Source organism: Myotis brandtii, unplaced genomic scaffold, assembly GCF_000412655.1.
Source record: "Myotis brandtii unplaced genomic scaffold, ASM41265v1 scaffold237, whole genome shotgun sequence".
NCBI classification, from domain to species: Eukaryota; Metazoa; Chordata; class Mammalia; order Chiroptera; family Vespertilionidae; genus Myotis; species Myotis brandtii.
The window spans coordinates 7,080,129-7,094,024 of record NW_005358943.1 but is presented as its reverse complement, the minus strand read 5'-3'; the positions used below and the strand labels follow the sequence as shown (position 1 = coordinate 7,094,024).

The 13,896-nt window shown below is 38.2% G+C and overlaps 1 protein-coding gene and 1 pseudogene across 2 annotated transcripts in view; both read right to left on the bottom strand.

The window, feature by feature from the left end:
* Positions 1-3,770: 3,770 nt before the first annotated feature.
* Positions 3,771-4,979, bottom strand: LOC106726201 (annotated as a pseudogene).
* A 1,145-nt stretch (positions 4,980-6,124) lies between these two features.
* The window catches only part of MAGOHB (mago homolog B, exon junction complex core component), a 13,858-nt gene continuing 6,086 nt past the window's right edge, over positions 6,125-13,896 (bottom strand). Inside the window, exons 2-5 of one of the 2 annotated variants that reach the window (XM_005866821.2) lie at positions 11,537-11,598; positions 10,752-10,862; positions 8,546-8,628; positions 6,125-6,495 (exon numbers count right to left, since the gene is read on the bottom strand). In XM_005866821.2, coding sequence (XP_005866883.2) covers positions 6,396-6,495; positions 8,546-8,628; positions 10,752-10,862; positions 11,537-11,551 — 309 coding nt within the window. In that variant the 5' untranslated portion in view covers positions 11,552-11,598 and the 3' untranslated portion in view covers positions 6,125-6,395. The remainder of the gene's footprint in view (positions 6,496-8,545; positions 8,629-10,751; positions 10,863-11,536; positions 11,599-13,896) is intronic. The other variant, XM_014540221.1, reaches the window with a different exon arrangement.

Sequence of the window (13,896 nt, the reverse complement as noted above, 5' to 3'; positions counted from 1 at the left end):
TTTGTTCCTGACGATGTTAACTTCGAACGCACATAGCTTCTAGTGGTATCTTCAAGCTTTCTGATCACACCTTCAAACCTCAGTGGCTTATCATTTCACAGCATCATGCTATTCTTCCTGTCCTAGGCTGAAGTAAACGATGTCTAGAGTAAACACCAGCTCCTCAGGAAAGATGGTCTACATCATTCTATTGGGAGCAGGAACCTCACCTGGCCAGGTTCTCACCTCCGTGGTGAGACCTTTATGTCACTGAGCGATATTCAATTTCCTGGCTCTAATCATTATGCCACTGAGCAATGCTAATACCTAACCTTTATGCCACTGAGCAATACTATATTTCCTGGCTCTAAAACCTCAAAAGAGCTCTTGTTTGAGGTTTCCTGTCCCCATAATTAGCTACTTCCTTTGTCCTTCCTATCTTTGAAGGGATTAAACAAACAAACCAAAAAAACCCTCATATGCCGAAACCGGTTTGGCTCAGTGGATAGAGCGTCGGTCTGTGGACTGAAAGGTCCCAGGTTCGATTCCGGTCAAGGGCATGTACCTGGGTTGCGGGCACATCCCCAGTAGGAGATGTGCAGGAGGCAGCTGATCGATGTTTCTCTCTCATCGATGTTTCTAACTCTCTCTCTCTCTCTCTCTCTTCCTCTCTGTAAAAAATCAATAAAAAAATATATTTAAAAAAAAAAACCCTCATAGATACAAACAATAAATATGGTGATTACCAGAGGAAAGGGTTGGGGGAGGTAGAGGTAAAGAGGGGATAAATAATGGAGACTTGATTTGGGTGGTGAACACACAATATACATAAGATGTATTACAGAATTGTGCACCTGAAACCTATATCATTTTATTAATCAATGTCACTCCCAATTAATTCAATAAATAAAAGTTAAAAATAATAAATAAATAAATAAATAAATGCTATTTTACTACTGGAGAGTAAAAATCCTCTAAATTGTCCTACCTGGCCTTAGCAGTCAAACAGTAACCATCTTTCCTTCAATCTCTAAGTAGCTAAATGAGAGTGCAACCTCAAGAAATAAGTATGAAAAAATAATGTCCAGCCCTACCTAGTTTGGCTCAGTGGGTAGAGCATTGGCTTGAGAACTGAAGGGTCCCAGCTTCAATTCCCATTAAGAGCATGTACCTCAGTTGCAGGCTCGATCCCTGGTCACGGTATCGGGAGGCAACCAATCGATGTATCTCTCTCATATCGATGTTTCTCTCTCTTTTCTCCCCCTCCCTTCCACTCTCTCTAAAAATGAAAAAATATCCTTGGGTGGGGATTAACAGGAAATAATAATAACAATGGCCAAAGGGATTTTCAGATGACTATTTCTGTTTTGTGCAACTAAGGGATAGAGTCTATTCACAAGTTAAAAGAGAAAATAGTTCTGTGAAGCAGTGCCATAATTAAGAATTTTGATTCTTCGATATTCTTGCCAAAGTATCACATAGTTCAGACACTAACTTCACCCTCAAAGCACTCATTTACCTTTCCTGTTTATTTTTATTAATTTTTTGCAGGGGATGTTCTATTCCAGCTCATTACCATGCAATGCTAGAAAACAGATTATTAAAATAGTCAATAAACTTAAAATTTACTCAAAAACCTGCATGCTTATGCAGCTTTACTCACAATTGCCAAAATTTAGAAGCAACCATGCAACTAACCCATGCAACTTTCATAGGTGGAGAGATAAAGTGTGATAAATCCAGACAACAGAATATTATTTAGCACTAAGAAGAAATGAGCTATCAAGCCATAGGGCATGAGGAAACTTATATGTGTACTAGAGGCCCAGTGCATGGATTCATGCACCAGTGGGGTCACTCGGCCTGGCCTGCACCCTCTCAGAATCTGGGACCCCTCAGGGAATGTCGGATAGCTGGGTTTGGCCTGATCCCTGCAGGCCCAATCCAGACAGGAAGGAGCCCAATCCTATGCAGTGAGCATCTGTCCCCTGGTGGTCAGTGCATGTGTTAGCAACCGGCCAACCGGTCGTTTGGTTGCTTAGGCTTTTATATATATAAATTTCTAAGTGAAAAGTCTATCTGAATATGCTACATACCATATGATTCCAACTATATACCATCATGGAAGAGATAAAACTATGAAGACAGTAAAAAGATCAGTGGTTCCAGGGGCTGACAGTAGGGAGAAATGAATAGGTGTCGCACAGAAGACTTTAGAGCAGTGAAAACACTGTATGATACTATAATGGAAGATACATGTCATTATACATTTGTCCAAACCCATAGAATATACACCAGAATGAACTTTAGTGTAATCTGTGGGTTTGGGGTGATCATTATGTGTCAGAGAAGGTTCACCAACTGTAACAAATGTACCACTCTGGTGGGAGATGTTGATAATGGGGAAGACTATGTATGTGTGGAGGAGAAGGGGTATATGGGAAATCTCTGTACCTTCCTCTCAATTTTGCTGTGAAGCTAAAACTGCTCTAAGTAAAAGTCTTTTTAAAAAATCATACGGGCCAAAACCGGTTTGGCTCAGTGGATAGAGCGTCGGCCTGCGGACTGAAAGGTCCCGGGTTCGATTCCGGTCAAGGGCACGTACGTTGGTTGTGGGCACATCCCCAGTAGGAGATGTGCAGGAGGCAGCTAGTCGATGTTTCTCTCTCATCGATGTTTCTAACTCTCTATCCCTCTCCCTTCCTCTCTGTAAAAAATCAATAAAATATATTAAAAAAAAAATCATACGGATCAGAGGTTGAACTTATAGCATAACCTATGTTCACAGTCTCATACATTTCAAATCAAAAGAAAGTAGTCTAATAGGTTATATAAAACCAGAGGCCAGGTGCACGAATTCATGCAATCGGGGGTGGGGAGGCGTCTCAGCCTGGCCTGCACCCTCTTGCAGTCCGGGAACCCTCAGGGGATGTCCGGCTGATGGCTTAGGCCCACTCCCCCAAGCAGTCAGACATCCGTAGCACTGCCGCGGAGGCAGGAGAGGCTCCCGCCACCGCCACTGTGCTCGCCAGCTGTGAGCCCAGCTCAAGGCTTCTAGCTAAGCAGCACTCCCCCTGTGGGAGTGCACTGACCACCAGGGGGCAGCTCCTGCATTGAGCATCTGCACCCTGGTGGTCAGTGTGCATCATAGCAACCAGTCATTCCCCATTGGTCGATTTGCATATTAGCCTTTTATTATATAGGATAATCTCAGCTATCATTTATATTCATATTTAAAATGTCCATGTGAATGAACTTGAAATGTCTGGCTACACTCTTAGTTTTAAGAAGCAGAGGCACAAAACCCAGAAACTCAAAATAAAAATATATAAACAAATAAAATAGAAGCGTAGAGCCTGCCAGATAATCTTGTTTCTCACCAGTCCTCTTTGCTGTGCTGTATTTGTTGCTTTGGTTGATCAAAGTTAAACTGTTCTACTCACACTATATATGAGAAATCAGTATCAGTTAGGCCACATTCAAGACACAACCTTATTCAGTGTGTTCAGTGGTATACGTATGCACATATGCAAAATTCATGGTAATCGAAAGGTTTCCTTAGCAATAGAAATTAAAATCTCCCATCTCAGATTGTTACAAAGAAAAATAATCTGAAGGCAGTAAGACAACCAGTTCAATTAACTTTTACAAAGCACCTACTATGTGGGAAAGACTGTGCTAAATGCTGAGTAGTGAAGGGGCAAAAGAAGGGAGGGGTCGCTGTACCAACACTTGGAATAGATGTTTGCTTATTGCAAAGTACTCCTTTATTATGGGACATTGGGGTGGGGACAAGGTTCTGCTGACCCAAGTACTATAAAAATTGTTTCTCATAAAACTAATGTTGCACAAAATTCAATTTTTAATGACCATTGTCTACCACAGCTTACAATCAAGAGCCAGTTCAAACAGGTATAAGAAAATCAGAGACAATATAAAACATTTATCCTAATGACCAATCTTGGTTTGAATATAAGAATTTAGTAGGCAGTGGGGATAGAGTATAAATAAATCAGCACTACAGGGAAGTTGGAGAATGGGGACAAAGTGTTAATATGTTAAAGATTTTTTAAATTAAGAACTATTTCTCCCCAACCTTGCTTAGTCTTGAGTGGATCAACTTATTCAACTGGAGCCACAGAATAAAGATTATTTTAAGGCACAACCAAAAATTGTGGGCCTATATGAGGCTCAAAGGGTGATTGTTTCTCCCTTTTTCTGACAGCTAAGTGTTAAGAGAATTATAAAATGATCTTATACTGCATATCCATCAAGGTCTACATCTTTTTTTTTTTTTTCTCTTGTGGACATTTTAATGAACTTCTCTCCATGTAGCTTCAAGCTACCCAGACACAGGCCTCACCAACACCCTTAATCTTCTCCTCAGCTCTTCTGCTAAAGAATTTAGCCTTCACAATGACAGGCTGCTTTGGGAGTTTTCCCTTCTCCAGAACTTTGAAGTAGCCCAATCACACTACATCAATGATAGGAGCAGCTCCAGTCTTGTTTTTGGCATTTACCGAGTTTGCTCACTGACCAAGGTCCATAGTTTATCTATGTTGACAGTTGGACAGAAACTCTAGTTCCTCTTTAAGTGGTAATGCTTCATACCAAGTTTCCCAAAGTAGCCTGGGTGATATTTGTCGAAGTTGATCCTGTGATGATGCAAGCCACCAGCATTACCTCGGCCCCCGGGGTGCTTCCTGTGCTTGCCAATGCAGCTCTGGCCATGGCTCACGTAGCCCTGAAGTTCCCAGGTCTTCCTCAGTCTGGATGGCATGTTGGTGGCCGAGATGCCAGAGGGAGGCTCTTTCGAAGTCTCGAGGTCTACATTTTGAGCAGAAATGTTTATTTTCGCATAAGGAACCTAAAGGTGATAAAGTGGTCTTACACAGTGGAGATCAGGTGACTTTCCATGGCAACTGTGAAGATGGCCATGCATCTTCATGCAATGTAAAGGACCAGAGAGCACTCCATGGCAAACAGGCTACCAAGCCATGCTCTAGAGCTACTGTCCAAAGGGTAGCTTCAAGCCACATGTGACTATCTAAATTTAACCAACATTAAATAGCACTAAAGAAAAGTCGTCTATTGGCACCAATTATACCAGGTATTCTACCCTTAAGTGAAAAATCGGCAACAGGATATGATTTATTATAAGACTTATTACAGTTCAAAAAATTCAATTATAGAATCTAGATTGGCATATGAATGTTCATTTTATAATTGTCTGAAAATTTTCATAACACAATGTTGGAAAAAATGTCTTCTAATAAACTCGGTTACACTAGACAAATCTCAAGTACTCAGTAGCCACATGTAGTAGCTAGTGGCCACTAATGGACTGCAGTCACAGAATATTTCTATAATCTCAAAGTTTACTGGACAGAGTTGCTCTCGTCTAGCTGCTCAGGAGTCCAGGCAAGACTGCTGAGACTAATTCTTCACCTTAAGGTCAGGCCCGACTGGTCCCTGGGGCAGGTGGTTCATACTAACAGGACTACACATTTTTAAAGAGTAACAGAATACTAGGGCATGGTTACTGACAGGAGAAGAAATGAAAGGTCAAATCTATAGCAAAGGTTGAAGAGAACTGGGAAATATGAGTGGGACCTGTGTTCACTGGGAGTTAAAATATAAATATATAGGTACACATTTAAGTCTAAATTTTTAATAATTTTTAAGCTAAGAACTCATTTAGTTCCAACAGAGATACAAATATGTATTTGTGAAATGAGGAATAAGAGCATAATACAAGATAACTTGGGATACTGACTTTACCTTTGTAATCCTTGAGGAAATCACTGCTTATACCAAAAACATTTACATGTGAATAATCCCTAAGAATCTGTGATAAACGTAAAAAAACAAACAAACAAACAAAAAACCCAGAGCCTTCTGTGAACAACCTCTATACTTACCAAAACCTTAAATGCTATCAGGTATGGAAGAAATAAGGGAAGATCTACAATTGCCTTTATCTTTTTTTTTTTTTTAATTTTTTGCCTATAATGTGCCTGATACCTTTATTCTGGATACATATTCCTACCTGAAAGAATTTCTGCCAACACATGTACCTCCTACAACAATTTTTATTATCTTTAAATGGCAAGAGACACAGTCTCCTGAAAGAAAGCACTCTCCATCCAGGTTTGGTAAGTTTTATTGAAGCAAAATTTCAACAACAGGTGGCTTTTATTTACAGAATTCAATGCGTGTGGGGACTGTCCAACCCTCTTGGACACAAGTAAAAATAAGCATTAAGCCTGCTTATGTATTTTCTTATTTTCAGTTTGCATTAAAAAAAAAAATCTGTTTGCTTCACATTCATAGAAATCCCAATATTATAAATGACAAATAAACCCTCCCTTACTCATCCCTTAATTAAATATAAAAATAGCTACAAAAAGCATAATTCAGATAGGTTTAATCTTGAAATGTAATCCGATAAGACTAAAAACTAAACATTTCAGGTCCTGTACCAAATAGTAAAATACTCGAAGGCCTTCAGGATCCCTAAAATTGAAAGAGATAAAAGTTACTTTTTTGTTCCTAAAATGCAACAACTTAATTCTATAAATTAATTCCTAAAACAAAACAAAAATCTAAAACCATTAAAGGAATGCATCTTTTCTGTAAGAGAAAAAATAAAAAAATTTCTTTACCAGTATTTCATATTTAAAGTGTTTATTTTCTTATAATAGCAATGCATCACAAAAATGTATAAAGCAGATAAAATTATAAAGATAGATAAAATAATGTTCATAATACTATATAATGTCACTTTTCACAGAATAACTATAAACATTCTGGTGTTTCTCTATTTTCTTTACTAATTAAAATAATCCCTGTGCCCTTTTTTATTGTTGTTAATCCTCACCTGAGGATATTTTTCCACTGATTTTTAGAGAGTGGAAGGATGGGGAGAGACAGAGAGAAACATGGATGTGAGAGTGACACTCCCACACGTGCCTGACCAAGGCCAGGGATTAAGCCTGCAACCAAGGTACGTGTCCTCAATCAGAATCAAACCCTGTACCTTCAGTCCACAGGCCAAAGCTCTTTCCAATGAGCTAAACCAGCTAGGGAAAATTATTCCCTGTGCCATTTTTAACATTACTTTCCCCATTACATTAAAAAGAACTCACAAAAAATTTTTAATCAATTTAACAGTTCTCTCCTTATTAGACATTTGGACATTTTTCCAATCATAAATAAGGGTTCAATGACCATCTTTATGAGTAATAATGCTTTTTCATTATCCTATATAAAACCCTAATATGCAAATCGACCGAATGACGGAACAACCGGTCGCTATGATGTGCACTGACCACCAGGGGGCAGACACTCAATGCAGAAGCTGCCCCCTGGTGGTCAGTGCACTCCACTGCAGGTGGCAGTAAGGAGCAAGGGGTCCCGGACTGCAAGAGCCCCAGACTGCAAGAGGGATGTCTGACTGCCAGCTTAGGCCCAATCCCCATGGGAAGCAGGCCTAAGCCTGCAGGCAGACATCCCCTGAGGGGTCCCAGACTGTGAGAGGGCACAAGCCAGGCTGAGGGACCCCCCGCCGCCCCCGCCACCGATTGCATGAATTTCATGCACTGAGCTTCTAGTTTGAGAATATTTTCACAGAATAGACACTCAGAAATGAAATTACTACAGTGAAGATGGGTGAAAATTTAACGAAATATTGATGGCTTTTGTAGCAAATTATCAAATTGCTTTCTAAAAAACATGTACCAATTTATAATCCCAGTAGGGTATGAATGCCATACCCTCACCAACTATGGGAAAATAAATTTGATAATTTAAAAGTATCTGGTCAGTCTTTATGAACATAGCCTTTTATACCCAATAGTAATTAGGCATTCATTCCTCTCTCCTCTAATAAATATTCATAAAGTCTCTATTATGTGCCAGGCACTGTGCTAATATTGGAAATACACAAGGTTCTCATGGAGCTTACACACAAACCAGTAAAGCAAACAAAAAAGTTATTACAATTTAGAGTGATAGGGAAAAAAAAGGACACCAGGAGGATATTTTAAAGGTAAAGAGTGAAAAAAATAAAATAAAAATAAAAGTAAAGAGTGGAAAGAAATAAATGCAGAGGGATTTTTCAGGCAAAAACAGACAGGGAAACACAACTTGGGAAGACATACCTAGCTAAAGCCATTAAGCTATACTGGATTTTTTTTTTTTTATTATTATTCATCTGAAGATTAAATCCAAGGAGGAGAATGATGTGATGTGGAACGAAGGCGGCTGATATGCAATAACAATTTCTTTTAAATTTTGTGAGTGTCCAGATTTTTTTACAAAGTAGGTGATAAAATTTGGGCATTATTATTCATAGTTATCAGATTAAGATTTTTTTTGTGTAAATCAATAAATACACTGCTACCTTCTTTGACAGCAAGTCTTTAATGACATAAAAATCAGAATTTCATCTATATAATAAACAGACAGGGTGCCAATGAAATAATCTTAGCAAACTCGCTATAGTTCTAAAATGAACCTCTCTAATAAATTTTATCAATTAGTGAAAATGTTTTAACATACTCACTTTGACTGATTTACATCAATAAGAGAACCTATTTTTGATGTAGTAAAAGAAATGTGCTCATCTCCAATTACAATTTCAAGCTCCTGAAGAAAATAAAGAAATATAATTAAATATAGAAATCCATCCCAGAGATATCTATATTCTTGATACTAAGGGGGTCCCAATTTTAGCTGCAGGTTTTCTAACAATAATAGAGAAGGGCAGGTGGGACATAATCTGCTAGACATAAACTGTGTCTATAAAATAAAACAATAAGAACTTCAACACCTGCACAGGACTCCCCCAGTATTATGACTACCAAAATTACTCTGCAGAGATCTAATAAATATACTAAAAAATGAATGACATACTTAAAAGTGACACACAATTATTTCTTATATCAAGTAAACATTAAAGGCATCACTTTGGAGCACAATGTTGTAAAAATAATACGGTTTTACGCTTACTTATAATATAATAAATAAAAACACATTTACCCTTTTTACCAGGCTCTAAAAATAAAATGCATAATATTAATAACAGTACTACTTTAATATTATCAGTAATCTCTAAAATACGCTTATCAAATAGGCTTTATTAGACTACTTTTACAACTATGAAGTCCAAGACTCAGAAGTCAGAGGAAAAAACTTGTTTATAAACTGACTAGAGGCCTGATGCACGAAATTCGTGCATGAGTAGGCTCCCTAGGCCTGGCCAGCGATCAGGGCCGATATGTGGGGTAACCAGTGGGGTGATGGGGGCCCCCACTGGCATCTGCTTTGGCCGACCTGGTGCCGCCTGCTCGCTGGCTCCACCCCCCGCCACCACTGCCAGTCGCCTCCCTCTGCAGGGCGACCGGCAGGATTTGGGGCCTGTAACCTGCCTTGGCTGGCCTGGGGCCTGCAGGTTGGAGGCAGCTCCTGCATTGAGCATCTGCCCCCTGGTGGTCAGTGTGCATCATAGTGACCGGTCGTTCCACTGGTCATTCCACTGTTTGGTCAATTTGCATATTAGGCTTTTATTATACAGGATATTTGAATCGTGAACTGTAAGACTAAAAGATTGATACACTTCAACTTCACAAAACATCAAAATTAAAAACTATTAAATTAAACATAACATAATGTAGATGTTCCCAGTGTGCCATAATTATTGTATAATTTTTTTTCTATATTTTATCTGCAAACCTAAAACCATCAAATAAGAGACTGTATCTGTGGTCATTTTTCAAGTTAAATAACAGATGCCATTGAAGGCTGATCAGAAGACTTAAAGACTGACAGACAATTTCTGAAGCATGTCTAATCCTCCCCAATGACCAAAACACAAAACCACATCCTCAAGTGGGTAGATAAACTAGATTCTCTCTGAGTATAAAAGAGATATACAGTTTATTACTTATTGTTTCTGTTTTTTGTACATATGCATAAAACAGATCTAAATTTATTTTTTAAACGTGTTTTCAATGCATAAATACTATTAACTATTATGTTTGCTTCCTAAATAATGTTTCTTTAAATAGAAGAGTTAAATTACTACTACAGAGGGTCAACATCTGTTAAGATTTCTCCACATTTTCTTCTAGTCGAAGGTATTACAAACAAAAGTGAAATTAAATGTTTCTTCCTCCAAGGGTCATTATCTCTTTTCTCCAAGCATTGAAAAGCCCAATTTAGGAATTAAACTATCTTTCTACTGAGTGAAATCAGCCTTCAGAACTCTTCAGAAGCCCTCTGAGATACATCAATTACTCTGAAGAGAGTATGAGAGGCAAAGGCAGTGGTCAGCTTGAACAAAGAAACCAATCAAATCCCTCTCTGGGGCAAGAGATGAAAATAAGAGTTTTCAGAGTTATAAAGGAAATGTTACATAGTCAATGAAAAACTTAAATCACAAATTTAACAGATACCTATACTTATTCCTAAAAAAAAGTAATTAACATGTAATAGAAATTACTCACAACAGTGTGAAAACATCCTAGGGGTGGCTATAGAAGACTGTTGAGAAAGATGTCTAAATTTAGAGCTATATATCAACTCCTTTACTACTAGGAGGTAGCATAGAAAATGAGGAAAAGAAAAAGAAAATTTACCAGTTGTAAAAGTAGTCTAAAATAGAAAACTAAGGAATCAATGAGTGGCTAATATAAATAAATAAGGAGAAACATAACAATGATATTATCAATTTTAATATTTATGCATTTAAAGAATCACTATATACAAACCTGTCGGCCAACCCTGTCAGGGGGAGGCCACAAAGCATCATCTTCTTTTGTAATTTCGCTGTCATCAATAATTCTCTTCAGTTCTTCCATTACACTCTTGTGTACATAAGCCTGAAAATAAGTTGTAATAAAATTTCATGATGCCTCTCTATGTCTTCCCACGACTCAAAAGGAAATGATAAAATGGAGTTACAAACCCTAACTATTAGAAGAGAATATCAAAGAAAAATTTAATTCTGATTCCAAAGTATAACATCAGCTAGAATCATTCATCCTTCTTATCATGTTTCTTCACTCTCTTGCCCTTTCTTTTCACTCTTCACATCACTTAGCCCCCTTTTAAAACCTGTATTCTGTCCTGGTAACATGGGACTCAAATCTCTCCAAGTGGTTAATGGTGACAACAAAAAAATCTATGAGTTGAACAGAGACAAAGTACACATCATAGTGACTGAACTTTTTCTTATCCCTAACTTTTAAGCCTTTCATTTAAAATTCTTAGTGTGCTTAAATCATAATTATCATTTTAAATAGTGAGTAAAAAGACAAATTAATTATAAAATGAATTAAATGATATGTTCAAATGTGGGACTACAGCTTAATATATTCAGATTGCTTCTTTTATTGTTACAGATGCTACAATTATATCTAATTTAAGCAGAATTCCTTTTCAACACATAAATTGGCTTCTTCTTTACAATACAGCCTTATATATACTTTTGTAAATTCAACAGACATAAGGAAAATGGCTAACTGTAACAATTAGACATTCCAAAAGAACTTACCTCTTTTCTGATCATGACATCATTTTTGTAATTGCTATTGTTGGCATATCTAAGCTTTCCTGTGGGGAGTGGAAAAAAATTCAATCTATAACAGCAAAAACTGCTAAAAAAAAAAAATAAGGGAACGACACCGTAAGCAATTTTGAAGATAAACATCGTTTTATACTACTACTTTTATTTCTATCTCTTCCATTCTAACATAAGACCAATGCTAGAACGTAGATATTCAAAAATTGCTGGTAAGTTGGCTGCAGTTGAAGCAAGTCAATTTTTTAAATATTCCATGCCTTTGATATAATTTTTAAATACCCAATATCATTTTTTAAATATTCAATATAATTTTTAATATTTGATGCCTTCAATATAATGGGAAGGCCATTTTAGGGCCCATTTTTTTAAGCTATGTCTTGATCTAGACATAGACAAAGAAACAAACATTTCTTTTAAAGTTTATTTTTATGTCTGTATTGGTGCTGATTAGCCCAGAGCATTTAATCTAACCAGTAAAACAACCTTAAAAGGTAGGTTTTATTCTCCCACATACTCCTAGTTGAGTAACTTGCTTAGGGCCACACAAGATTCAGATCTAGCTCTACCTTCTTCCAATACTCATGCTTTCCCCATTACTCCAAAATGTTCTTTTAATCATTTTCCTGCAAATTAGTGTATGCATAATGACGTTAATATTTTAGAATTGTGATTAGGAAGCACACAAACTATGTGCTGCTCCTCGATAAAAGTCCGCCAGTTTGTTAACTGATCTATATTTAATTTTAATCCATCATGACTTGTACTCCCTGATGCATGCTTCTCCTCATGGCTAGTCAGTTACCCAGGTAAACATGTAATGTGGTCCTGATCCTTTAAAAGGAAAGGTAAGGCCCGGCAGGTGCCGCTCTGTGGTTGAGCATGGACCTATGAACTAGGACAGTGGTCGGCAAACTGCAGCTCCCAAGCCACATGCGGCTCTTTGGACCCTTGAGTGTGGCTCTTCCACAAAATACCACGTATGGGCACACACGTACAGTGTGATTGAAACTTCGTGGCCCATGCGCAGAAGTTGGTTTTCGGCCTGGGCGAGTCTATTTTGAAGAAGTGGCGTTAGAAGAAGTGGGGGGTGTCGGTAGGTCAGGCACGGGAGAGTGGCGCAGGTGGGCCGCGGATACGCAGCGCGGGGGAGGCGCACGTGGTTCATGCACGGCTCTTTGGCCCCTTGAGTGTGGCTCTTCCTAAGCCTTAGGAGTACCCTAATTAAGTTAATAACAATGTACCTACCTATATAGTTTAAGTTTAAAAAATCTGGCTCTCAAAAGAAATTTCAATCGTTGTACTGTTGATATTTGGCTCTGTTGACTAATGAGTTTGCCAACCACTGAACTAGGAGGTCATGGTTGGATACCCTGTCAGGGCACCTGCCCAGGTTCGGCTGATCCCCAGTAGGGGGCAGTGCAGGAGGCAGCCAATCAATGATGATTCTCTCATCATTGATGTTTCTATCTCTCTTCTTCTCCCTTCCTCTCTGAAATCAATAAAAATATATTTAATAAATAAATAAAAATAAAATACAGTGATAGGTAAAATTAAAATAAAATGCTAGGTAAACCTAATGAGGTGAGCCCCATAGGAATCACTGGTTTGCGACTCACTCTTTTTGATGGAAGTGTGTGGATGTTGTGGTGGTAGATAAATAGATGAGAACCACTATTCTGGCATGAAATTTCCCTAATAACATTAGACTACTTAATTTATGTGACTGACTAAAAGAGATATGGACAAGCTGAAAACTACTCATAGGCAAAGGCACGGAAAACAGTATCACATAAAAAAGGATCGAGAATTCATATAAATTGGTTCCTTCGCTAAATGTAGAAGAAACATAGGGAGAATAAGGTGATCACAGTTTCTAAATCATTGCAGGGTTGTCCTGACCATGAGTTCTGCCTAAAGTGCCTGACAACTCTTCCCCTTTCCTAATATGTGATCCTCCCCTAATCTGTCTTTCATACCCTCACGGAACTTTGTCCAAAACATGAGCACTTAACATCCATACTGATGTATGGCCTGAGTCATGTCTGTCCCGTCCACCAAGACATAATTCCTCGCGGGAAATGAAAGAGTCTTGTTCATTACTGTACCCTCAGTTTTGTATTTACATGCTGCCCAACACATAATAGGCATTCAAAAAAGAGAAGTCTATGCAGCTGGACTGTCCTTGTTGCAAGAAGAAGGGTTCAATATACAATAACACTCTCTAAAAAGAATCAGAGACGTCAAAAGGTAAGATGTGCTGCATGCCTTATGAGCATAGGCAGTTTTACCTTGCCCTTCGCTCATGCTGCCCTGCCTTCCCCCCACCCCCA